Raw genomic sequence first — 27,559 nt, 5'->3', positions numbered from 1 at the left:
GATTTTATGTAGACAAGCATTTTACAGGCATTATCTACAAACATACATTTCCCCCAAATACTCCACATTCTTTTGGGGTCCCAGGCACCGGAAGCAGGCTGTTTAGTGCCCACCGAGCCGTGTATTTCCCGAGGCTGCTTCAGTCTCTCCTCTCCTTATGCAATTCACATCAGTTAACAGTTTGCTCAGCAGTCTGGATGATGCCACAAGATTTCCTACCCAAAGCTTCCTACGGGACTATGAAATAGCAGAAGGTGCCTCGCAAATGGTGGCTAGAGTAGAATGGGATCATTTAAATAATAAGCACCTACTTGCATATGGAACCTTCACAGAGAATTCTCAAATTTAGGAAACTCAAAATAAAGACTGATTTTTCTGTGTGTGTCAATTCTAAATTGCTTTTCAATGTTCGTAACAGGCACGCATTCTTTTCTCTGGTTTATAGTTTATAACAGACATGTGTGCATTACCTTTCCGTGTGTTATGAGTTATCATTAGGGTAGTTCAGAATTCTATAGACTGTATGTTAAGAACAGGTAATCACCTACCATGTGCCCCTGTCGGGGTGCTGTCTATATGTTACTTTCTTTAATCCCCCTAACATTCAGAAGCAGCAGGTGCTATCCCCGTTACCCAGAGGAAGCAACTGCATCTTCCCTAAGATCACAGAGGAGCCAGGGCCAGGGCCAGGAGCAGAGCAGAGAGTGAACTTGAAAACCCGCCTCTTAACCTCTCTGCCTCCTTCTCTCTCTAACCGTGTGTAAAGTGCACAGTGAGTGTCTTTACAGGAGTTCTGATTCTTGCCGATTACTCATGGAAATTTTATAAACCATCCACAGTATAACTTAATATAATATTAGTCAAAGTAAATTGTAATTTAAAAGGACCACCTCCTGTCCCCCAAATTACACAGTTCGATTCAAAAACAAATCTGTTACTGAGCAACATCCATGCCATTGATCTCCATTCATGTGGATAACTGGGGGTTTACTGGGCCTTGATTTTAAGTGGGAAATGATGTGCTGAGTCACAACACTCAAAGTAGGCACAGTAACATGTTCTCACGCAAACTTCGAAGTCTGAATAAACTGACACTGCAGAGGGGGGCTGTGCTCCAAGATGGGAAATTCCTAAAACAACCAGGGCTGTCCTGTGGCACCTGGGGCCATGACCAGCAAGAGTCTGTGGGTGTGAAGGTGGGTTTGCACATCTGTTTGTGTTGAAGGAAGAAAATACAGATGGATTTGCAGCAAAAAAGCGTGGGTCAATTAAAAGCATACCCTAGGGCTTCCCTGGTGGCGCAGTGGTTGAGAGTCCGCCTGCCGATGCAGGAGACACGGGTTCGTGCCCCGGTCCGGGAAGATCCCACATGCCGTGGAGCGGCTGGGCCCGTGAGCCATGGCCACTGAGCCTGCGCGTCCGAAGCCTGTGCTCCGCAACGGGAGAGGCCACAACAGTGAGAGGCCTGCGTACCACAAAAAAAAAAAAAAAAAAAAAAAAAACAAAGCATACCCTACATGATCTTCCGAATCCTCAGCAGACTGCCTGAAAATAGTTTGAATCGAGCCTGGAGTTGGGAAGATGAACATAGGATGAGTTCTCATGAGAAGGGTCTCAGGAGTATCTATCCGTCTGACAGTTTCAAATTGCTGCGTATCTCTAACTCAAAGCTGTGATGGAGATGATCAGAAATAAAGAGAAGGAATTACACAAGCCTTGTTTCTTTTAAATGCGTTCATGCTAGGTCCCTTACCTGCCTTCCACTTGAGAGTCAAGTGTCTTACAACAATTATCCTTTCCACTAGGCCTCCAACACTTCAATATACATTTCTCTGTGGCCACCCTTAATACAGCATATAAGATAATGACCTGCTACATTAATATCCTCTGCTTAAGGGTCAGTACCCTTAAAATTAATTTACTAGCATTTACTGAGTGCTTACTACATGCTAGGCACATTCTAAGTAGCTGAAATGTACTATCTCATTTCATCCTCACAATAACCTCATAGCTCCCATTCTTCCCATTTTACAGATGAGGAACACAGGACACAGAAAGGGAAGTAATTTCTTCAAGGTTACACTACTGATAAATGGCAGAGCTGGGGCTCCCTCCCAGGCAGTCCTGATCCAGCGTCCTCATTTTTAACCAGTGTGTAGGCTGCCTTCCTTCCCCATTCCTTTAACCAAATCTCCCCAAGCATACTCAGTCTTTCCACTCTAGGAGAGATGCAGACAGACAGACAGTGGTACACCACTGCTCACTGACCATCCTTGCTGGAAATGTCACGGAGTAGGGACTAGCTACAAGAGATGCCCAAATCAGCAAGACGTGGTCTTTGCTTCGAGATGCTCCTGATCTGGTTTGGAAGATGGACCGATAAGCAAGTGTCACTGCCCAGTAGGATTATAATCGGAGCACAGAGGGCAAAGGGAGCACCGAGGTGGGCACATTATGCAGAATGCAAGTCCTGCAGGATATGCAGGGGTTACCTGGGATGTGAGAAAAGGGAAGGAACGGGGTGGTGGTGCTAAAAGCTGAGTCACCAGAAACCCTGGCAAACTGGAAGGAGTCGTGACTTCATATACTGGTCAATGAAAACAAAACATAGTTGCCAAACACTTGATTTCCAAGTATATTTTTAAGTCCTGCCAGCATGAACAAAAGCATCAGAGCAATTCTGATGATCTGAAGTGGCCAGTGCTACCACAGAACAAAGTGAAATCACAGAGTAACACCTTCTTAATATTTAACAGTCAACTTCTGTTTTGTTCTTAACACTTGGCACTTCTATGGAATCCCTTATCTGAGAATCTATGAGCCTTTTACCGACATTAATTCATTCTCCAAATAACCTCATGATTGCAATAAGATTAAGTACACAAACATCTATAATTCATTAAATTAAAATAAGGACAGAAGAGAGAAGTTAAATATCTAGGCAAGGTCACCCAGTGAGATCGATATTCCTTTCAACTTCACCCAGGAAAATGTGTGTAACCTAGAAACGTCCTTCTTGTATTGTCTATTGTGCATTGAACTTGACAGATGACAAGACTGAGGGAATCTATCGGGAAGTAGACAGCTGTTTACTTCTCTAACTACTAAATAACCACAATGATGAAAAGATTTTACCAAAGTAAAACTTAGATTCTAAAGTAGAAACTAACTGAATGAAGAATGCTAGAGATAAATAACTCCATGGTTTTAAAAGCTCTCAAAATACAAAGGCTGGAGTATGATAAGACCCAAATATGAATATCTGAGCCAAAACGTTCATGATAAATCTCATTGACTAAAAGAGAATAAATCTAAGATCACGATGTCCTGTTTCCTCAATTAAGGAAATTGGTTCAGTGCCCCAACTTTGCATGATTTGAAAAGAAGTTTCTTTATGCAGAACAACTCTTTAAGCCAATCAACTCTTCGGAACAGTCTATTTAAGAAAAAACAAAGCAAGACGCTCAGAAGTTAGTGGTTTGGACAACAAAGCCATGGTGGGGATATGTAATTATATTTCAACACAATGATACGGTGACTCACGCTAAGGAGTGCTTGTGACCATAAGCTTGCAAGAGGATAGATTTTTTATGTGGTAGGTTTTGCTTTAATAAAAAGGAGGAAGTTGGTTTGAAACAGCCCAAAGGGAAGAGTTGAGAAATAGTTTTAAAGGCTTTGCAGGAGCCCATCCTGGAGCCATAAAACATAATCACAACTTGAATGGACACAAGGAAGTAAAACAAAAGGAAAAAATGGAGAAATGGCAGAAACAGCCACAGTCAGGTGAAGCTCTTTAAAGATTGCAATTCTGTCAAATGATTGTAGGCCGGAAGAAAAATCTTCCCCTATGAGTTTTGGGAAAGGAAGGGTTTCAGAAATAATTAGCCACTGAACACAAAGCCTACTACTGTTTGCAGCGTGATGGCCACAATCTTTATGCCAGCGATACACCAGAAGACACGGATTCTGTTCCCTCATCAATAAAGCACCTACAGAGTTCCCTGCACATAGTAGGAATGTGGTGGGAACTCTGTGGATGAGCTTAGTTGTGTGTTTCTAACTTAGGCAACCAAGGTGAGTCTTATATAGGGATGTCCTTGAAATCCACCAAGAAGATTCAATTTACATGTTAGAGAATCCTTAAGAAAAACAGCAACAAGACTACGTTCTGAGGCCTGAACTGTATTCCAGTGCGTTTTGGGACGAGTATCTGCTCACCAGAAATTTTAACTAGAGCCTGTGGCGAGCAGGTGCGCCTCATCGCCCTGCCTAAGGGCCAAACACACGCATGCGTATGCCACAGCCAGGCCATCTAGGACCGGAGGGAGCCACGCTGCTGGAGAAAGATGAATGCATGATAAGGGCGCGAAGAGAAGGGTGAGCCTGCCTCCCAGCTCCGTCCTCTCTGAGGCTTCCTCAGTCTGCTGAGATAATAGAAGGCTTTTCTGCTCATCCTGAAAGGACCAGTTCTACACATCAGGATTTCACATACCGGGCACCGTGCTAGGCAAGTAAGAGATGAAATAGATGTTTTCTGACCTCAAGGAACTTACCCTCATGCAGATCCATGAAGACACCAAAGAAAGAGTCAGAACCCCCCCTAGAGTGGGGCCCTTATCCCAACTCTTCCAGGGCTGGCCCTGCCTTTGGCAGTGATTCTCCAACATATTCCTCTGTGTGTTCACGCACAAACTACATCAGAGGCACCACTTACTAAGTGCTAGCAAATGCCAGCTAGGAAGCCCTATCCCTTAGAATATGCCAAAATCAAAATCTCACTTTAAAAATTATGATATTTTTTAAGACCTACCAAGGGACTTCCCTGGTGGTGCAGTGGGTAAGACTCCGTGCTGCCAATGTAGGGAACACGGGTTCGATCCCTGGTCAGGGAACTAGATCCCACATGCTGCAACTAAGAGTTTGCATGCCACAACTAAGGAGCTCATGTGCCACAACTAAGGAGCCCTGGAGCCACAACTAAGGAGCCTGCCTGCCACAACTAAGACCCGGTGCAACCAAATAAATAAATATTAAAAAAAAAACCTATGGAATCAGTCTACTTTGTGTTGATACCCAATTTGCAGCTTATTAATCTTCCTAATTTCCATCTCATTCTCCTCCACTAGAGGCGTTGATAAAAGGAAAACAGATGACAGCAAGTTAGTCAACTGGTTGATTTTTATAGAAGTTTTATTTAAATAAAGTTTGTGAATTCCTGTAGGTGTCACATGTCATCTTCATGCCTCTTTTCTACCATTGTGGGTAATTAGCATCTGATCATATTTAACAATTCTCAACAGGCGTTGATAATTCCTTGTACATAAGTCATGGAGGGCCTTTCTTTGTGCCAGGCACTGCTGGGATAGAAATGTGAGTGAGCTCTGATCTCAAGGAGCTAAACATGTTCTCAATATGCAGGTTTTCTTTCTTTTTTTTTTTTTTTTTTAAATAAAGTCTGTATTTTTTGCTGTGAATGACCTGTTATTTGCAAATATTACCAATTTGTAAGCCATGGTGTTTTCCATAATCCCTCACTCTTGTGTTTTTAATGACTTAAGGTAAATTGGCAAATTGTAGGTGTTATATTTTTAAGTCATTGAAGAAAAGAGCTAATAAAGACATCCATAAAGATAAGGTACATCTTAACTACTACACACAATTAAAAAGCAACCTTAGGGGCCTCCCTGGTGGCGCAAGTGGTTGAGAGTCCGCCTGCCGATGCAGGGGATACGGGTTCGTGCCCCGGTCTGGGAGGATCCCACATGCCGCGGAGCGGCTGGGCCCGTGAGCCATGGCCGCTGAGCCTGCGTGTCCGGAGCCTGCGCGTCCGGAGCCTGCGCGTCCGGAGCCTGTGCTCCGCAACGGGGGAGGCCACAACAGTGAGAGGCCCGCATACCGCAAAAAAAAAAAAAAAAAAAAAGCAACCTTAATAATAGCTAACACAATACAGTTATTAATACAAGGTTTTTGCTCTTTTCTAATCAGGTCTAAGGGTATATATACACACTCTCTTAACTCTCACAGCAACTCTATGATTATCCTGATTTTTCAGACGAGAAAACAGACAGAGAGAGTAGTCATAGACAGAAAGAGGGATGCTGGTAAGCTCACAGTGGGAATGGAATAGTTCAAAGTAGCACCAAGAATGTAGAAAAGAGGAAAACCTCTCACAGTCCATAATTACTGAACTGAGTTTAACGAAAGTCTGAAAGAATAAGAAATTCCAGTGGTACTAAACTGAGTTAGGTGACTGAGCATGTAGCGAGCACAGAACACAAAGGAAAGGTTTAAGTTACTGTGCAGATACAGATACAGATATTAGCCTCAGCCTTGTGAGAAAAGATGAAAATGATTTTTTAAGAGTCTGACAAAGACATCATTAATGATTGTCAGGAAGACAGAACAGTGATGTACGAAAGATAATCCAGAAAAGTCGGCAATGTCTTTAATAAAATAAACTGTGAGAAATATGATTTTGTGGTATACTTATGATATCAAACCCTGAAATAAAAATATCATTTAAGTATAATATTTAAATGAAAACTGATATTTCATTTAAATATCATTAAAATGGTTCTAATCTTCAGGAGAACAGTCAGTTTTCATCTCAATGTTTGGTGCCATGCACATCGGTGCAAATCTCATTATCAAAAATCAGGAGAAAGTTTACAAATCAGAACACATTCTCTAACATAGGTAGGGGAGTGAACATTATACTGGGGTCTGAAGCAGTCATTCTTGTTTTCCATCTAATAAAATTTCACAGTAAACACTACTGCACAAAAGAAACTTCTTTGATGAAAAATATATGTGGCATACTGTCACAAAAATTACAAAATAGTAGAATATTATATATCATGCATTTTAGAGTAAGTGTGCTAGAGTTTGGTTGCCTGGTTTGAATCACAGTTCAATCAGCCTATTAGCTTAGTCCAAGTTCCCTTGCACATATTCCTTGAATTCTTTCCCCAATTTAAAAAAAGGGGGTGCAGAGAGAACCTACTTCATAAGGATGTTGTAAGACTAAAATAATAAAATAATATTTGTAGTGCTACATGGTAGGGGCTCAACATGTGTTAGCTATTATTTTCATTATATTTCATTACATATACATTTACTATTTATGCATAAACTAAAGACAGTACTAGAAAAATCATTTCCTAAAGATTCCTAAATCCACCAGAAACAAGTAATGGACCCTGATCATCCATTTTAGTAATTACTCTTTTAAACTTCCATAACATTTGATCTGAAGACTGAAAGAGAATCCCCAGCCTGGGCGACGGCAGCACACATGCGGCTTTCTATAGAAGTCCGTGGGAATATTCTCACAGAAGACAAAATACTTGATCTATTATTACTTCTAATTTGGTATTCCTTGGGTTTTCCCAATGCAAAGAAATAAGCCTAGAGAAACTATAAAAAGCAACAGCCCATCATTAAAAACCACCAACAACAAACAAACTGGTCTGTAAGTGCCAAACCGTTCACCCGCAGCTGAGACCGGTCACATCTGGGTGTCTGTGCCACTCTTACACCATTTTTTAAAGACCCTGCATCATGTACAATTTCTTTACAAAGGTTTATTAGGTGGAACGTGTTAAGGCCGTGGTCAACAGAACAAATGTAAAAGGCTAACTAAAACTGAAACATAGTATTTCATTCAATATCACTTAAACGTTTCTCATCTTCAGGATCACAGTCTCAGTGTTCATCTCAATGCCTGAGATGGAAGCTGGCCCAGAACATCCGGCAAATATCATTTTGGATGGACAACAATTGAGACAAGCTCTTAAGTTTCTGCTGTCATACTTTAGCCTTCTTTCCTCCCCACCTTACACCTCTCTTGCACTTTTCCTCTACGTGACTTCGTACAGTAGATGACCTTCAGCATTCTAAATCCTACGCCTTGAGCTATTTAGAGACAAGACACTATGTAACCCTAATGCAGTAATTCAATGCATCTTTTGCCAACGTAGCATATAAAATGTTTTCTCTTGAATGATGTCATCAAACATCATTTATTAGTATGTCTCACTTTCATAAGCCACGGAGGAAATTTATGTACCTTAATTTAGATGATGATTTTATATCCATTTCCCGTGTGCCACAAGCATACAGACTTAAGAAGAGTACTTACTTTTGCTCCACGAAGAGGGGATCAAAGAACTCCGTTGTGATTTTGTTTGCATACAGGGAACACCCGGTCATTGAGCATAGCCCTGAAGAGCATCAGAAGGAAAGTGCTATGATTACTGGTGTTTCATTAACATCCTGAAGCACCTTGTTTGGAAGAAAGTTACTATTTACCTGACAGTATGAATACAATCCCAGCCAAACAAGCAATTTTAGCTTTGGCTTTATCTGAGCCTCCGACTTTGGTACATTTCATTCCAAACAGGGCAAATATGGAACCAAAAAAGCCCAGGCTGACGGCGGCAATCATAAGTCCTCTACATGCCTGGATATAACCTGCAATTAGAGGAGGTCATTTACATTAACATAAAACGTGTGGTTGTCCAGGAAGAAATTCTCATTTACACTGTCCTCATGAATGAGTGTGCTGCTTTCCGAAAACATAACCACAATGGTTAAAACATATGTTAAGACAAGCAAGAAAGAAAAGCAAGTTAAGCTGTATGGAGTGCCTATTTTACGTCACACACTTTTCAGTTTGGCCTATGCATGATCCTCAGGATATATCTCTGGGTGTTATTATTCCCATATTCACAGATGAAGAAACTGAGGCACACAAGAGTTACATAATGTGCCAGAGACGAGTTAGTAAGGGGTTGAAACGGATTCCATCCAGCTCTGACTACAAAACGCATGCAGTATTGCCTTTCACCCTGGGAAACCTCATCTGCCACTATCTCAACCCTGTTACTCCTTTGCACATCAGACCTTTAAAATAGATGTTTTAATGGTTTTGACGTTGTAATCTTTATAACTGAGCAGAGCTCCCACAAAGTCACATCTTCTAATATTAGTGAAAGATTATAAATGAGACTGACTGGAATGTCATCATGAGCCATGAGAAGTCTAAATCAAGATGTGTTTTCATGACCTTTTAAAAGTTTTCAGGGCACACGTAATAACATCGGGTTTAAATAAGCACTGGTTGGTTCCTAGAAGAATATTTTATAATTATGAAATTAACTGTTTGCATATAAATGGATGCTTTCAAAGTATCCTGAAAGTTTGTTCTGTTGGTTTGTTTGATCATTCCTCCTACACCATTCATTTTCTTAGTCACCTATTTTTATTTGCACAGCCAGGGTGATGGTAAACTTCAGCCTGGCTTTTGTCCAGACACTAACAGATTTTAAGTTAACAGAAGTTAAACTAATACATTTTTACCACATGCCATCATTTTCATTTCAGACTGAAACAGTGCCATATTTCAGTTTGAAATAATGATGGCACATACTGGTGTGTTCATTTGTTAAGCAAATGAATGTACATATCTCTCAGGTTTACATTTGGCATTAAACTTTTTAATATGAAAAAACTCATAAGTGCCAAGATACACCAAGTCATTTATTATTGTGTTCAGGCAAAGTCAATGATAAATAATAATTCTAAGGCTACGATAATCATATATTCAGGGAATAATGGGGGAAGGTGGCCTCCAGTCTATGTTTCTCAGGGAAAGAATAAAATTTTAAGTTTTAGTCCTACCCCCAGGATCCATTTTGAAGAGTACCCAGAAGATGCTCTAATTAACTGAACAGATTTAGGCCCCTACAAATGCAGAATGCAATGACAATGATTTTCTATTTTATAGGGTGAACTACTTCCAGACAGAAAATAATTTCCCTGATGGTAAGGCTGTCAAAAACAGCAAAAGAAACTTATTTTTAGCAAAACAGGATAATGGAGGCTTATTTTGGTAGCTATAGTAGTGCTGCAGGGCTATCTGTGTCTGCGGCTGAACAGTGACCCAGCTCTATTTTAAACTTCAACCCTCAAGTCCCCCAACCAGAACCCAGGGAGCAATAGAAGCATAGGGGGAGGAAGCCTGTTAGTTCCCTGCAAGATTAAAGACAGTCCTCCAGGATAACCACAACTGACTCATCATTTACCACCAGAGCTACTGGGACAGTGTGGTTTCATTATTTTTTGAGATTTGTTTTAACCTGTGGTTTTGAGGTGTTTTAGCTGACTCTTACTGCAATCCTAAACAGACAACAAAGTGTGTGTGTGATATAACCTCTATCCTATATTTAAAAAACTATTCTAGAAAACCTTATCATGCACCATAATTTGCATTTATTTTAGGAATCTTACAGGCTTTATGTACAGAAAACACGAGTCTTGCAAAAGGTTAAGTCTATGGTCTGATCACTAACAACATGAAACACATTTTCCCAAATGGTACACAGTGGTCAGAATCCCAGGCTGATGAATTCAACCCTTAATGTGACTGGAAAAATAACAGTAGGCTTTAAACTTTAACCACTACTCATACCATTTTTTCCCTGAGTGTCTCACTCAGTTCTCTGGTCTCAGCCCTGGTACCTGCAGCAGGATCAGCTCTGCCCTCTCAGCACAAGAGGAGAGATAGAGAGCAGGTTCTGATGAGGTCAGGTCCTTCCTCAGAACCAACCAGAACCCTGATTTGGTGGGGAAGGTAACTCTCTCTGGTGTGGGAACAGTAGCAATAAATTGCTAACTCATCGCATACATAAAAGAAGGGTTTAGAGTTCCTGGGGATAAACTCCACTGTCAGCCATAGATGGAATCGAGTTGTTGGTAAGCCTGAGGTCTGTAAGTTAGGGGCTACCAGTCCTTAAAACACTCACAGACTCAAGCCTTGGGTGACTTCCCACAAACCCTCTCAGAGTTTATCTTTTGCAAGGCAGACCTCTACAACCTTGCTTTTTCAACAGTTCCGGAGGTCAAAACTTATAAGTAACACCCTCAAGTGAAGTGGTGGTAAAAACCTAGTCAAGGAGGCCATTATTTTTGACAGGTCTAATTTACTGACACCGTTAATAGCTAATTAACGCATTAAAGTGCTGAGGCATGAACATATTTGCTCAGAAGTTCTCTGAAGTATAATTTATAGTTAACTCCTTTGGAAGAAATGGCAAACATTCCCACTAACAAAAATAGATGGCATATACTAAAAAAAAACACCTGGCTCAAAATGCTCAGCTGCAGTTCAAATGGTGCTTTGAAAGGAATATGGGTTAGCAATAAACAGAAATCACCAGCTCATTCAACGGTGAGTTTTTCAATTAGTAAAATAGTGTGACTTCAAATTAATGAATTCTGTTGGAGGAAAACTTCAAGGTGTCCCTTAAAAGTTCAATGTGTTCCAAATGTACCTTATTTTCCATTTCCAACTAGCAAAAATGAAAATATCCACTTGGTGGAGACAATTCCCTAGCAGTACACTTGGTAGCTGCTGATTGAAGGAAGAAAAAAAGGATGTGCTTTCTTATGCTAGTAGCTTTGAGTACTTTTTGCAAATCCTTTGAGAGAAGGGTGATATGAGGGTCAGACGTGAACTCTGAATTTCACCTCTGGTTCTTCTATTTACCTGCTGTGTATCCCCGATTGTATTACCTAATCTCTCCAAGCCTGTTTTCTCATCTGTAAAACCCAAGGATAACAGCACTTCCTTCACAGGAGGAATATGAACCAAGCGTCTGGTGAGTGGTAAGAAACACATCAAAGCTTCCCTTCCATAACACTAAGATTGATTCTAAGCAGAAATTAGAGTTGGAATCCTAACATGGCATAACATTAAACCTGCACATTTAGCTTTTTCCTTGTAGGGAGAACTGGGGTAACAATGATACCCCCTGATGAAGAGGAATCAGAGCTTTGACCTCACATAGGAGATTCAGAATAATGACTCCATCATCTGTGTCCAAGAGGCATGTTCTTCCACTTAAGACTAGACGGGGAGAGCTGTGAGCCTTCTCTCTCCCTTCTTGGATTTTTCTGCTTGGTTTAAGGAGAGGACTGGCCTATTCAGGCCTGTGGTCACCACAGCTCCTGGCAACATGGCTTTCTCCCTCCACTTCAAGTGCAATAACCAGGAAATCCACATGCAGCGTGCTGTAGGCAGGGCCTGCCTTAGGCCCAGCAACCAGCAGATGTGGCTGCCCAGAAAATACATGGCAGAGCGCGAACAAGCAGAGGGGCCTCCTCTTTGGGGGAACTGACTTCTCTCCACATGAAAATGAGGCTGTGTGGTTGAACCCCCCAAAACATTATTCGGAGAGATGATGAAAAGTAAGTTTATAACTTTGTGATAGGCAATGCTTTCTTAAGCCACAAAAGCCAAGCCAGCAGGAAGAGACTGATAACTATGATTATAGTACACATTTCAATGTTTTGTATGAGAAAAGACATCACACATTTAAAAGACAAGCAATGGGCCAAGACTGCAACATATATAACAAATCAAGGACTGATATCCAGAATTTAAAAAAACACATCATTTAAACCAAGAGGAAACAAAAGAACCATGGGCATAAGATATGGACAGGCAAGTCACACACACACAAAAAAGGGTCAATAAATCATGCTAAGGTGGTCAAAATCACAGTGATCAGGGAATAAAATAATAACATGGTAGGAGGTTACCCATTAAACTGGATGAAACACTTAGTGGTGAGAATGTGGAGAAACAGGTATTCTCATACACTGCTGGTGGAATGTAACTGGACAATTTAAACTGAATAATAAAATGAATATTCTACTGCTCTGACAATACTATTCCTCAGTATCTACACTACAGATACACACATATGCACAAAGAGGCAAATAGAAGGGTTTTCAGTAAAGTGCTAAGAACAGTGAAAAGCTAGGAAGGGTCCAATGTCCAACAATGGGTAAGTTGTTAAATAAACCAGTTTGTCCAGAGTAATGAATACCATGCAGTTGTTAAAAAAACAGTTACTTCTGGGGCTTCCCCGGTGGCGCAGTGGTTGGGAGTCCGCCTGCCGATACAGGGGACACGGGTTCGTGCCCCGGTCCGGGAAGATCCCACGTGCTGTGGAGCGGCTGGGCCCGTGAGCCATGGCCGCTGAGCCTGCACGTCCGGAGCCTGTGCTCCGCAACGGGAGAGGCCACAACAGCGAGAGGCCCGCGTACCGCAAAAAAACAAACAAACAAACAAAAACAGTTACTTCTATATGTACTGACTCATAAAGCTATGTTATTGATTTTAAAACAATGGAGAACAAGAGGTGAAGTCACTTACGTCTTTTAAAGTCATTTTCTAGACACACAAGCACACACGGAAGGCCACTTTGCGAGCTGGGTTGTATACAAATGTCACGCCTCCTCTCTAGGGCTGGATGGTTGAAGACTACGCTCTCCTTCCTCCTCATTACCCCACCTGTCCCCAAATCTTGAGACCATGACGTCCATTCTCAGCTCAGACACATAAGGTGCACACTATGCTGCACCCAATAACCTTCATGGAGTATTCATCTCTCCAGCCTCTCCCTTGTCCCCCAGCTGTCCTATAGAAGGAAGCGTACCTATCTGGCAGGCTATCTCGGTGACAGTACAGTTACAACAGAAGAATGTGTTTAGGACAGTAACTGTCAATCCCATATTCCTGAATGTAAATCACAGAAACAAGAGCCTGCCTGTTCAAACATCTACCTGGATGTGTGCTCTGCAGGGCACAGGAAATTCAACCGCAATTCTAGGGAATCAAGAGTGTACCAGCTACTTACTGTACACACACCAGGACACAGACCCAGGTGTCACTCATCTAAAACCAGACACGTATTCCCTTATATGGAGTTTCCATTAAATACCTCCATTCAGCAGCAGTTTGCTTTTTGTGGCAAGCACCATCTTAGGGGGATTAAATCTTATTCTTTATTTACTCAGTTATGCAAATAAAAGCTTGCAGAGCAGTAATAAAAGAAAAAGAAAACACCTCAAATCGAGAATGTAAATGACTCTCAAGTTTCTGTCGGGATCCATCTACTCATGTGCTGTAAAATCCTGGAAGAAAGGAGCCTAGAACTTGAGCAATCAGTGTGACCGGGTTGACATCCACTGTCAACTAAAAAGAGCCAGTCTGAAACTAAAAAGAGCCAGTTTTCTTCGCGAACACCTGTTGTTCTAATACAATACAGTATAGAGCGCCGCTAACAAGAACTATGTAGAAAACAATTAACAACGCTGAGGGAGACGCTGAGAACGGACTTGGGAGGCGCGACACAGAACTTGTCAGTCTCCCGCACAAGATTCCCGCTGGCCAGAATTCTCTACTCTCTGTGGCACAGGCTAGGGCTACTTATGTTCCTAACCTTTAGAGGCAGAGTTAAAGCCCAGCAGACTCATTTGTAGATGCGGGGCGCGGGGTTTGGAGCGGGTGCTCCTGCAATGTTTCCTTCCCCCCCCCCACACACTTTTAAAAGAACTAACGAAATGGCTAAAGGGAGTTCAGAGCGAGCAGATTTCGCTCTGACAAGTCCATTTTAATCAGAATCCAGCCCTTCTGGGTAGTGCTGGCTGGAGAAGACAAGCCCCCTCTCGTGACTCCGTGTCCTAACAGTCCCCAAGAGAGGGGTTCCCACTGCCCTGTCCTCAACTCTCGAGACAACAAAGCTGCTTCCCTCCATGCCCGTCGCCTGAGAGTCACCCACTCCACCCAGGCCTGTCTGCGTGCCCCTCTCTCCCGCCCCGGGGTTCCGGGCTCGGACAGGCGCCCCCCGCGAGACAGACGTCCGGGGAAGGCGGGCCACGGGCACCGGGGACTCTCCCCGGCTCCTTCAGGCACTGAGGGGGAAAGCGGGGCCGGGCTTCGGAGGAGTCCGGCCCGGGGGTCCCGCCGGGGGTCGTGGGGTCAGCGGGCGCCCCGCCGGCAGGCCGGGGAGGAGCGAGGGGCAGGGGCGGGGGGCGACGGGATGCAGACCGTCTAGCGCCAGCATGGAGGGGAAGTCCTTGCAGTTGGAGACGCCCGTGGAGTCGGTAACGCACATCTTCCAAAGGTTGGCCCAATAGGTGGCGGTGGTGATGACCGTGCCGTCGATGGTGGACACCTTCCAGTAGTCGGTGGGCAGCGTGGAGGACACCAGCACCCAGCCGGAGATGGAGACCATGAAGGCAATGATCTCCGACGCCGTGCTCGCCATGCCGCCCGCTGTAGCAGCGTTCGCTCTCGCGCACCTGCTCGGCGCCGCGACCCCCGCGCGCCCAGACGCGCGGCTCCGCCCCCTCCGCCCCGCCCCGCCCCGCCCCCTGCAAGCCCGGCGCAAGGGGGCGCGCGCGCGGACCCCAGGACGCGCCCTCTGGGGCAGAGAGGGCTCGCGGGGAGCTTTTACGGTCGCCACCTGGGTTCTCTCGAGCCAACTGGCCCGGCGCCCGCGGTCTGGAGGAACGCACGCCTGCGCGTCCCTGTGGCACCCCTACCCCCCGCGCCCGCATCCCCGGGGCCGAGGCACAGCCGAGATCGGCTCTCCTGTTGGACAGACTGGCAGCCAGATGTGGACAACTTGCTGCGTTCGGACCCTCTCCCCTCCCCTCCCCTCCCCTCCCCTCCCCAGCCCCTACCCATTGGCAATAGCTTGGCTTCTAGGATACCTTGTAAAAGCAGAGCAGAAAAAGCCTTTTGTGTGCCCGGAAAGGACACCAACTGCTAACGCAGCCCTTGGCCCGCTGAACTCTAAAGGTTTAGGGCCACGCTCTTTTGGACGACCCAGTTCGGCTTGTCAAGGAGGGACCACTGCGGTTCTGGGCTCGAAGTCGGCCTTGAGCTAAAATTCTGCAGTTCCTTTTGACCCGGCGGTTTGCGGAAGGTCACTGTCAAGAGGTGCGTGGCACAAACCTAAGTTCAGAACAGCAGCCTATGGAGAGACAGGCTGCGTCGGGGCCTTCTTTACAGTCCTGGTCGTGACTGTTCCAGCCACAATGCTGGCCTGCTGATACCAACATACTACATGTAGGAACACGTAGGACGTGCGTTTAAGACGTTTCTCCTGTGGGTCCGTTCCAGCTGCCAGTTCTGAGTCTCTTCTATGAGCCGATGGGCTGTCACAGCTGCTCTGTATCTTGTTTAACTTTTTTTTACCACCTCCACCTTTTGCACCTAATTGAGGAATAAGCTCATTCCTTCATTGCTGTTTCAAAGCAAACTTAAAGATCAGGGTGTACTTTTGGCTCCAGAGTTCACACAGTTGAGCATAAATGAGAGAACCAAGACTCTGACTTTATTATGGGTTTATTATTTGTCCATTTAAAGGTCTTGCAGTTCGTGGCATGAGCTTTCAGGATTTACTTCTTTCCCAAAGTAACCAAGGTCTAAAACCTCTAAATCAGTTCTGCTATAACAACGCTAGTTGCTAACCCCCAAATTGCAGGGACACTTTGGTTCATTGTGAAGAGTTTCTCAATTCCCCTTTGTCACTTAAACAAAACAAAACAAAACCAAATTGGTACAGAATGAAATTAGAGGTGATTCAACATCTGTGAAGAAGAGAGGAGGTTGAATTACAGAAACTTCAAAACAGATTTGGGAGGACCATTGGAGATTGTATGGATATACTCCACACTCAACAAATCATCCTATTTCTTTTTGAAATTTTGAATTTTATTTTATTTTTTATACAGCAGGTTCTTATTAGTTATCTATTTTATACATATTAGTGTATACATGTCAATCCCAACCTCCCAACTCATCCCACCACCACCACCCGCCCCCTGCCACTTTCCCCCCTTGGTGTCCATACGTTTGTTCTCTACATCTGTGTCTCTATTTCTGCCCTGCAAACCCATTCATCTGTACCGTATTTCTAGGTTCCACCTATATGCGTTAATATATGATATTTGTTTTTCTCTTTCTGACTTACTTCACTCTGTATGACAGTCTCTAGATCCATCCATGTCTCTACAAATGACCCAATTTCGTTCCTTTTTATGGCTGAGTAATATTCCATTGTATATATGTATCACATCTTCTTTATCCATTTGTCTGTTGAAGGGCATTTAGGTTGCTTCCATGACCTGGCTATTGCAAACAGTGCTGCAATGAACATTGGGGTGCATGTGTTTTTTTGAATTATGGTAGTGGGATTGCTGGGTCATATGGTAATTCTATTTTTAGTTTTTTAAGGAACCTCCATGCTGTTCTCCATAGTGGCTGTATCAATTGATATTCCCACCAACAGTGCAAGAGGGTTCCCTTTTCTCCACACCCTCTCCAGCATTTGTTGTTTGTAGATTTTCTGATGACATCCATTCTAACTGGTGTGAGGTGATACCTCATTTTAGTTTTGATTTGCATTTCTCTAATAATTAGAGATGTTGAGCAGCTTTTCATGTGCTTCTTGGCCATCTGTATGTCTCCTTTGGAGAAATGTCTTTTTAGGTCTCCTGACCATTTTTTGATTGGGTTGTTTGTTTTTTTAATATTGAGCTGCATGAGCTGTTTATATATTTTGGAGATTAATCCTTTGTCCATTGATTCATTTGCAAATATTTTCTCCCATTCTGAGGGTTGTCTTTTCGTCTTGTTTGTAGTTTCCTTTGTTGTGCAAAAGCTTTTAAGTTTCATTAGGTCCCATTTGTTTATTTTTATTTTTATTTCCATTACTCTAGGAGGTCAATCATCCTATTTCTAGAGATAATATTCAGTTCATGCTCTAACCTTCTGGACTTCAGATTCAGTGCATGACAAGGTGTGTGTTCTGGTTCTGTTTCATACTAACAGCCTTTTAGCAAGTTTTTGTTTCTACTGAGCCCAAATCTGGCTGTCTTTAACGTCCATCCAACTGCCATGATTTGCACTGAGATGACACAGGGTAAGTCCTACTTTTGGGCCATGCGGCAGCTCTTGGGAAGTGTGTTTGTGTGTGCATGGACATCTCACGGCTTGTGTGAATGGGAATACGGGTGAAGACCCGTTTGCTTAGTGGGATGCAGACATAGTTCCACTACTGTGCTCCTCTTGGTCCCAGTTTGTCCTGTTGTGTCATGTTGGGTTCATGGGGTGTCAAGCTTAACACTAGCTTGGGAAGCACCTACCTAACCTCATCCTTCTCATCTTCCCTTCTATTCAAGTCAGTCACCTTTGAGTACTGACAACAAGTGTGCTCTATTCTTTTGTATGATTTGCCTTTATAAAGTGCTTTTATTGTTTTGGTTTCTTGTCCTCCAGCATATTTCCACTATTACTTCTGTGCCATATTTCTTTCTGAACGATATGCTTATTTCTAATCCAATTTACTATTCAGAAAACACAAGAACTCATGAACCAGGACATTCCTATGGAGTTTCCTAAAGTTAAAATTTGCACAAATGTTGGTTTTATACTTTATTTCCTGGTCTTGTTTGAGTGTCTTTGTTTGCTTGTGTCTTCCTCATGGTAGTTTCTCACTAAAATTGTTGATTCATTTTTTTGCAAGACAAAACCCTGACTTACTTTTGACACAAAAAAGTCTAGTGTTGTGACCTTGAAGACTCACACAGCTCCTAATTTATCAACAGATTGGTTGTAAATTCCATTGTTTGGAACCAAAGGTGCATTGTTTTACAAAAAGAACTGTGAAGACTGATTCGGTGTTTCAGACCATTCCCCCCAAATTTATCAGATAATGTAGTTTTACCTATTGTACTTAAAATATCCACAAACCCACCATTGCAACATAGCTTCCAGAGGAAACAAATTCTGAATTCTAACTTGAACCTCCAAGAAAGACCCTCTCTCTGCTGCATCACCAGACCGTTTAAGCCAGGATCTCTGGAGGTGGCTCTGGTAGTGATTTTTCCAAAGCTTCTAAGGTACAGCCAGGTTGGAAACCACAGCACTGATCAGTTGAGATGCATGTATATGTGTATAAACAGTCAATTAAGCAAACCAGATGGTGTGTGTTATAGAGAAAAAGAATATTCATCTGTTGGTTGAAAAGTTTGAGGAAAGAAATATTCTTTTACTATAGAGATGGTAACACACAGCTTCAACTTAAAAGAGTTGAAAATACCACAAACAACCCATAAATTATGATCTGGGTAGCAGCACTATTAGTTCTTTTGCCAGCTGAAACAGACTAGGGTCGTTATGCCTGTGGACTTGATTAATTTTCTTTTATTCTCTGTCTGTTCTGTGAGGTTTGACAGCCCCAAACTTCTCTTCCCTGGCATATACTGCATATTAACTACAGAGGGTTACATTTAGAGCCCACAAGTGCCTGACCAAAGGATGAAAAAATGTTAAGTTTCTTTAATACCTAAAGATTATTATGTAAGGAATCAAGCATTTACTTTAGAATGTCTTATATCTTAAGCTTTTCAGAACTGGTATAGTCAGAAGAAACCACATAATCCAACATAAGAATGTCCAGAAAAGGAAAATAGACCGAATAGATTTTTTAAAAAGAAGTGATGAATAAATGGCCTGTTTCACTTTAAGATTCTAGAGTCCCAAATAACCTTTGCAGCTGATCTGCAAACCCATTTACAGAGTACCTTTCAACTGATAAATACCTCTTTATTTTCTTTAGGATTCAGTTCACTGAAATTTTTATTTAACTATTCATAACAAACCGTTCTTAATTTAAATATAAAAGTGAATACAGTTAGAAAGTTACTTCTCCAAATTATTCAAAGTAACATCTTTTTTTTTTTTTTTTTTTTTTTTTTTTTTTTTTTTTTGCGGTATGCGGGCCTCTCACTGTTGTGGCCTCCCCCGTTGCGGAGCACAGGCTCCGGACGCGCAGGCTCCGGACGCGCAGGCTCAGCGGCCATGGCTCACGGGCCCAGCCGCTCCGCGGCATATGGGATCCTCCCAGACCGGGGCACGAACCCGTATCCCCTGCATCGGCAGGCGGACTCTCAACCACTTGCGCCACCAGGGAGGCCCCTCAAAGTAACATCTTAATTAACAATAACTTGGCCTTTACAAAAAACTGTATTTTTTTCCCAATATGAAAAGTACTAATTTATCTATAATAAATTTGACATGAAGACATTTACTGTCCTGAAATATATTCTGAGCCTTTCCACTTTTGAGACCTAAACCACTGAGATTTAGTGTTGGAAGTTATTTCTTTGGCATTATTATGGTTATCAAGGAAAAATAGAGGATTCCCTCCCCCCCATGGTTGTTCAGGAGTGAAACCAGTTTAGCCGACTAAACCAGAGATTTGCAGAAATTCTTTACTTGAGATTCAGCTCACCTGCCAAACAACACAGGTGTGCCTTTCAACAGCTCAAGAATTTTCTAAGCATCAAATTTGGTTTCACTATACATTAGCTCCTTCCTAGATTCCAGTGAGGTGGCATGCTGCTGATGAGGTGGGAAGAAACTAAAGTCCTGATAAATACAGTATTAACTAAAAAACAACTTCTCAGGATCCAAATATCGTTAAAGAAGACATTAACACCGATACTAAAATAGTAAAATAGCATATCTGTATTCTTTTTCCTTCATTTTCCCTAACACTCTTAGTTTATCTTAATGCTCTACACTAATTCTATGATACTTGTAACTACTTAGCATGAATGCTGCAGAGTGAGAGGAGTAGTTACGGGAATGGATACTCATGCTTATCATTGCATCATCGATCATATATATGTGTGTATATTTATAAATTATTTTGAAAATTATAAGGAAATAAACAGTGTCTTATTTTGACATCTGGTACCTTTGAGGCTGTACTGCATCAGAAGATGACATATATATCTTATGAACTTGTCTTTCATACATTCATTTGAAACACACTCATTCCCTATCCTTGTGACCGAGCAGGACCCCCTCCCCCAGAGCCTCTGCTGTAGCTCCTCTCTGAAGTACTCAGATAATAGTATCTCATGCATCTTTCCTGAGTTTTTCAGATGCTAAAAACCACCACCAAATGGAATAAATTAACTATTTGATGAGCATGAGCCCGCAGACCTACTGGCGCCTAAGGATTGATTAGCCACTCTGTTACCTCACCATCAACCAATCAGAGAATTGTGCACGAGATGATCACGTACCCTGTGACTCCACCCCCAACCTGGCCTTTAAAAATGCTTTGCTGAAACGCTTCCGAAGGTTTGGAGGTTTTTGGGGCGTGAGCCCTCCGTCTCATTGCATGGCCCTGCAATAAAACTTTCTCGGCTCCAAACTCCGACTTTTCCACATTGTTCGGCCTCACTGGGCATTGGGCACATGAACTTGCACTTGGTGACATTCTGAGGTAGGTTAGGACTACCTAGATTCCTCCTGAGCACCTGGAGAGGTAAGTTTGGGGCCCCAGCAGCTCACAGCTGTCTTGGTGAATACTCCGCCAGCCTGGAAAGACTCTCACTCTGGGATGCTGGAACTTTCTAGGGCTTGCAGATGGGTTGGTTGTATTTTGCTGATCAATAAGCATCTTATGAGTATTAATTCAACCTACCCACCCAGGTTGGGCAGCAAGTAGACCTATGTGTTTTAGGCAAGCCATTTAATTGCTCTGAGTTGCACCTTTCTCATTTGAAAAACGAAGGAGTTATTTTGGATGGTCTCCAAGACCACTTTGAGCTCTAAGAATCTCTGACAAAAATCTCCCAGACAGGGGCTTCCCTGGTGGCGCAGTGGTTGAGAGTCTGCCTGCCGATGCAGGGGACGCGGGTTCGTGCCCCGGTCCGCGAAGATCCCGCGTGCCGTGTAGCGGCTGGGCCCGTGAGCCATGGCCGCTGGGCCTGCGCGTCCGGAGCCAAATCTCCCAGACAAAGTCAACAAGGAGAGGAAACAAGGAAGAGTTTTCCTTGGTGTACTTGCCCCTTTTCTACTCACTTCCTGACATTACTCTAACCTCCTTTGCTATATTTAAAGGAGATGTATGTGCATGGGTGTGTGTGTGGTGGGGGAAGGTGCATGAAGATAATTAAAAGGTCTCTATAGGTAGTCTTATTTTCAATTCTTTGTTATTTATTAGAAACGTGATAAAATGCCGTAGTTCAGGGCTTCCCTGGTGGTGCAGTGGTTGAGAGTCCGCCTGCCGATGCAGGGGATGCGGGTTCGTGCCCCGGTCCAGGAGGATCGCGCATGCCGCAGTGCGGCTGGGCCCGTGAGCCATGGTCGCTGGGCCTGCGCGTCCGGAGCCTGTGCTCCACAATGGGAGAGGCCACAACAGTGAAAGGCCTGCGTACCGCAAAAAAAAAAAAAAAAAAAAAAAAAAAAAAAAAAAAAAAATGCAGTAGTTCAAAACTAATGGTTACCAGCGGGAAGGGGGGAGGGGCAATGTAGGAGTTGGGGCGTGGGAGGTACTAGATATTGGGTATAACATAGGCTCCAGGATGTATTGTACAAAAGGGTAATAAAGCCAATAATTTTTAATAACTGTAAATGGAAAGTGACGTTTAACATTATATAAAATTTTTTTAAAAAGGGAAAAGTGCAGTAGTTCAATTCACTTATGAAACAGGGTGATGCTGGGCAGAGGGCAGATGAGGGAGCCGTCAAGTCATGAGATAAAATCCTATCTCTGTATGGCTGTGGGCAGGTCACCTAATTGCTCAGCATCTATTCTTCAACTATAAAATGGGAATGAATAATAGCTTTTTCAAAGTTATCGTGAAGATTAGAGACAATGTACATGAAGGACCTGGAACATGGTAGACACTCCGTAAAAAAAATGGGTACTGGGCTTCCCTGGTGGCACAGTGGTTGAGAGTCCACCTGCCGATGCAGGGGATGCGGGTTCGTGCCCCGGTCCGGGAAGATCCCACATGCCGTGGAGCGGCTGGGCCCGTGAGCCATGGCCACTGAGCCTGCGCGTCCAGAGCCTGTGCTCCGCAACGGGAGAGGCCACAACAGTGAGAGGCCCACGTACCGCAAAAAAAAAAAAAAAAAAAAAAAAAGGGGTACTATTCCGGTTCACTCATGCTCTTTCATTTCCTTACCTCTCTTTAAAGTTATAAAATTACATTTTCCATAAAAGAGGTATTAGAGTTAGATTGACATGCAGTAAGTGAATAAGGGTGAACTGTATTGCAAATCTTAAAAATACAGAAAGTCTTCAGTACGATGCCAACATGGTAGAGGTTGATGCTGAGAGCAGAGGAAGAGAAACCAGGAAGTGAGGGTGAGATTAGTTCGGGGTGGGGTGAGGTGTGTTCAAAGGGAAGTGAAGCAAAACTGAGAAATAAAACTAGAATAGCAGTTAAATATAAAAGAGGCTGAACAACTACAAGACAGGATAAGGGTAACAAAATGCAAGGAGAAAGGGAAGGAACAAGAAATAAAAAGATACAAAAGAGATGGGAAGCCCCAGGGTAGGGATGGGAAGGAACAGGACCAACCGGGGAAGAAGGTAGCACTGAGGAAAGAAGACGGGTGAGCACTAAGGAGAAGTGGAGAGTGGTTTCCACAACCTTCACCTCTCTATACTACTGCATGCAATGGGTGGGAAAGGCCACATTCTAGTGCCTGTTCCAACTGAAGAGACTTTCCCCTTCCCTGGGCCTCAGAATAGAGCTGGTGAGAAGTTGATTCAAAGCACTCAGGAGTCCAGTGTTTACCACTTGGCTCACTTCATGGGAAAAATTTGTGGAAGTTTAAAATGAATAAGGGTCAAAAATGTAAGTTCTGGGCTTCCCTGGTGGTGCAGTGGTTGGGGGTCCGCCTGCCGATGCAGGGGGCATGGGTTCGGGCCCCGGTCCGGGAGGATCCCACGTGCCGCGGAGCGGCTGGGCCCGTGAGCCATGGCCGCTGAGCCTGCGCGTCCGGAGCCTGTGCTCCGCAACAGGAGAGGCCACAACAGTGAGAGGCCCACGTACCGCAAAAAAAAAAAAAAAGTTCTTACACAAACATACCCATAAACAAATAATTAATTGTGAGGTTTTTTCCAAAATGTAGACGTTCTTCTATTGTTGTCTAATTAAAATGGATATGGGTGCCTTTTAGGTACCACACCCTGCACTTGTAGGTACTGCACTCATTTAATCGCAGCCCTATGAAGTAAGTACTATTTTCATTCCCACTGCACAGCTGTAGAAACTGGACCACAAGGAGATGCAGTAACTGGCTCTGAGAAGTGATGGGGGCAGTTTCAGCTTAGCCAGTGTAGTTCTAGAGTCTGCACTCCTTTGTCATCAGTCATTTGCTTTCTACCAAGACAGCACTTTGTAGATCATGTACTCAGTTAATATTCACTGAGTATAAAAACAAACACACACAAAAATAGAATAATTCTACATAATTTGTATTTATCTTTATTTTTTAGGAGAATGGTTTTTATAATCAAACATTTGAAGAGGGTACCTAATTTCCTCATTTAATTTCATTTTGTGACTATCTTGTAATAGGTGAATTGAAGTTCATTAATATGCTGCTTAACAATGTCCTGAGCAATGCTAATTCATTATATCACAGTTTGTATCTAGAATATTTTTCTTAAACTGTATATATGTGTGTGCCTATGTATGTATATAGATATGTGGGTATAAGTATGTGTAGGCACACACACACACACACAGAGAATAGGTCATTAGAGTATTCCTGTCTTCTCGTGCTTTAGGTCCTGTACTGGGCTCTCAGCCAGTCAGAGCTAACACAGCTGACTTCAGTATGAATGCTTTAATGAGCACCCATCCTTCTACCTTGCTAGCCTGAATTGGGGGAGTTCTGTGGTGTGTGTTTACTGTGCATGGCCTACGCTTCTTACGTTTGTTTGCTGATTGAAGTTTTGACCCATATTAGCCAACAAAAGGTGTGCCACAATTCAGATGTTAAAATGCAAGTTTTTTTTTCCCCACTAGGTATTGCCATGTTGTTTCTGGAATGGCTGTACCCCATGGCATGCTCACAGCAGTGCAGGATGGTTCTAGTTTTCTCATATTCTCCCCAAACTTATTTTATCTAACTACATAATTGTTACATTACTGTAAAACCCAAGTTTATCTGTCTCCAAATTTCATGTTCTTCTATTTAAATGATAAGTCATCCAAGTTTTGAAGACATTCAAAGACATGTTTTTAAAGATTAAACATAAAAACACTATAAATTTGCAGACATTACTGTATCCAAAGTTAAAAGATAAGTCATTATTTGAATATTTTTTGGTCCATTACTATTTATTGTTCTCAGCCTCCTCTTACCTGATTATAAGGGAAAAATAGGGGTGTGGTAAGAGAGAAATTTGGCATATTGCACTGAGGTGTCAGAGGAACAGGTATATATGTGTGTACATGTGTTTGTGAGTGAGAGTGTATCACATACACAAAGGGCTAAAGGAATAGAGGCTAAGAGATGAAAGTAGAAGGGAGACAAGAGTGACATGTAATAACAAAGGAAGATTGTTTTCTCTGTAAAACATTGATTGGAAGTGAAGGTGATAAGGGTAAATGGCAAAGGGATTTTTAATATAAGCTTGTATGTCTGTGGAATGAGTGGGGAGGCGGGACCTCTGACCAGCTTCTGCTTCATCAGGTCACTTTAGCCATCTCCATATGTAGACATATATGTCTGAGCATTGGAGATTTAATGCATCTAAAGAGCAATATTAGTGCTGTTCTTGTGTGTTTGGGTTGATGAGGAAAAGGTAGAACACAATGACTGAATTAGGCATTTGGGTCATGTCAGCATGACCAACTTCTTTGCTTTTCTTGTTTCAAGCTAAATTGTCCAGGTGTTGGGAAAGAAACTTGTAACCACAATCTCCTCCTCACCAAGTAGTGTGTTTTAATTGCTAGGTGTGTCCCAAATGCAAGTTTTCTTGCCCACTGATTTTTGCCTTCCCTTTCCTCTACCATATCCTTGAAGGCAACCCCAGCAGCCAGGGAACTTGCTTTAGGTGACTTTAAGGAAACGACTGAGAAAACAGAGGTGATCAGAGACGTTGAACATCACTGAAGCCTGGGATTAATGACCAGTTATGGGAACAGTGGCCTAAAAAAACGATAGCCAGGAAGTTGTTTTGACTTCTAGGTGTTTGAAGAGATTGGAGGAGCCAGTGTAAGAGGTTGGGATTCACTGCCGTGAGAAGATTAAACAGCCTGTAGAGTTCACCCAGGTTTTGCTCCTGTTTCGAAAATAGTATTATTCACTCGTTGAAACAAATCATAACGCATTTATTGAGTGCCTGCTATGCTCCAGGCATCATTCCACACAATGTAGACACGGTGAACAAAACACACAAAATCTCTGCCCTAACACATCTGACATTCTACTGGAGGAAACAAATACAAGGTACAAAAAGGATTTAGTATAGCAGATGATATATGCTAAAGAGAAAACATAAGCCTGCAGGGAAAGGGGATGTTATGCAAAGTGTGTGGCGTGGGTAGGTGGGTTAAATTTTGGTTAGGTGGCCAGAGAAGCCCTCCTTGAGAAGACGACTTCTGGGTAAAGACCTGACAGAAATGAGGGAGTTTGCCGTGTGGATAGTTTCAGGCAAAGCATTTCTGGATAGCGAGCACATCTGACCTGAGCAACACGGGGGAGGCTGGAGTGGCTGCAGCAGAGAGAATGAAGGGGAGGGTAGTGGGAGAGGAGGACAGAGAGGTAACGGGGTGTCTGTGTGTGTCCACGTGTGTGTCCATGTGTCTGTGCGTGTCTGAGTGTGTGTCTGCTTGTGTGGGGGGGCAGGGGTGTATGTACATCTGGGCAGCTCGTGGACAGCCCTGTAAGTCCTCATAACAACTCTAGCTTTTATACTGAGTGTGACGGGATGACATTGGCAGGTTTTGTGAAGAGAGGGGATATCAGACTTGGGTTTTAGGATCCCTCTGAGAAGAGCCTGAAGGCAAGTCGGTGCAGAAGCAAGGACACCTGTTGGGAGGTGAGTTTAATAGTCCAGCTGAGTAATGATGGGGGCTTTGACCAGACTGGAAATGGGATGGTAGGAAACGTCAGATTTTGTCTTTTGGATCTATTTGGAGGGTAGAGTTGACAAGATTTTGCTGATGACTGGCTGAGATGTATGAATGAAAAGAAGTCAAGGAAGACACCAGGGGTTTGACCTCAGCCATTGGAAGGATAGAGTAGTTTTCTGAGATGAGGAAAGCTCTAGATGAGCAGGTTTGAGGTGAGTATCAAGAGTTCATTCAGTTTTAGACATGTTGAGTTTGGGGTGCCCAGTAGACATCCAGGAGGAGAAACCAAGTAGACAAATGAATCTACAAGTTCAGGGCAGAGGTTCAATCCTACAATGTACACTTTGGAGTCTCCTGTGGTTAGGTGGTATTTAAACCATGGAACTAGCTAGATCCTCTCAGGCAGGAGTGTAGATAGAAAAGAAAGAGTCTAGGAGGCAGGGAAGAATCAACAAAGACTGAGATGGCACAGCCACCTAGGTCAGAGAAAAAACAGAGACAGTTCTGGAAGGCATGTGAAGAAGCTGTTTAAAGAGGAAGAAATGGAGTGATGTCAGGCAATGCTGAGGATGCAAGCCACAGAAGACTGAAGAAGAAAGACCACGGAGGTCCTGGAGGTCCTTGATCGGACCTGATTTGTGGAGAACGTGGGGCAAAAACCAGATGGGAGGGGCTTCCCTAGTGGCGCAGTGCTTGAGAGTCCGCCTGCCGATGAAGGGGACACGGGTTCGTGCCCCGGTCCGGGAAGATCCCACATGCCGTGGAGCGGCTGGGACCGTGAGCCATGGCCTCTGAG

At 43.2% G+C, this 27,559-nt stretch overlaps 1 protein-coding gene across 3 annotated transcripts in view; it reads right to left on the bottom strand.

Moving 5' to 3' along the window:
* The window catches only part of CLDN10 (claudin 10), a 92,915-nt gene that overhangs the window by 6,783 nt on the left and 58,573 nt on the right, over window positions 1-27,559 (bottom strand). For 2 of the 3 annotated variants that reach the window (XM_060080103.1, XM_060080104.1), the window contains exons 2-3: window positions 8,311-8,472; window positions 8,141-8,222 (exon numbers count right to left, since the gene is read on the bottom strand). In XM_060080103.1, coding sequence (XP_059936086.1) covers window positions 8,141-8,222; window positions 8,311-8,472 — 244 coding nt within the window. Of the gene's footprint in view, window positions 1-8,140; window positions 8,223-8,310; window positions 8,473-14,899; window positions 15,128-27,559 lie in introns of all 3 variants that reach the window. The other variant, XM_060080102.1, reaches the window with a different exon arrangement.

Source organism: Mesoplodon densirostris, chromosome 17 (genome assembly GCF_025265405.1).
Source record: "Mesoplodon densirostris isolate mMesDen1 chromosome 17, mMesDen1 primary haplotype, whole genome shotgun sequence".
Taxonomy (NCBI): domain Eukaryota; kingdom Metazoa; phylum Chordata; class Mammalia; order Artiodactyla; family Ziphiidae; genus Mesoplodon; species Mesoplodon densirostris.
The sequence above is the reverse complement of the archived record's forward strand: the minus strand, read 5'-3'. Positions and strand labels throughout refer to the sequence as shown.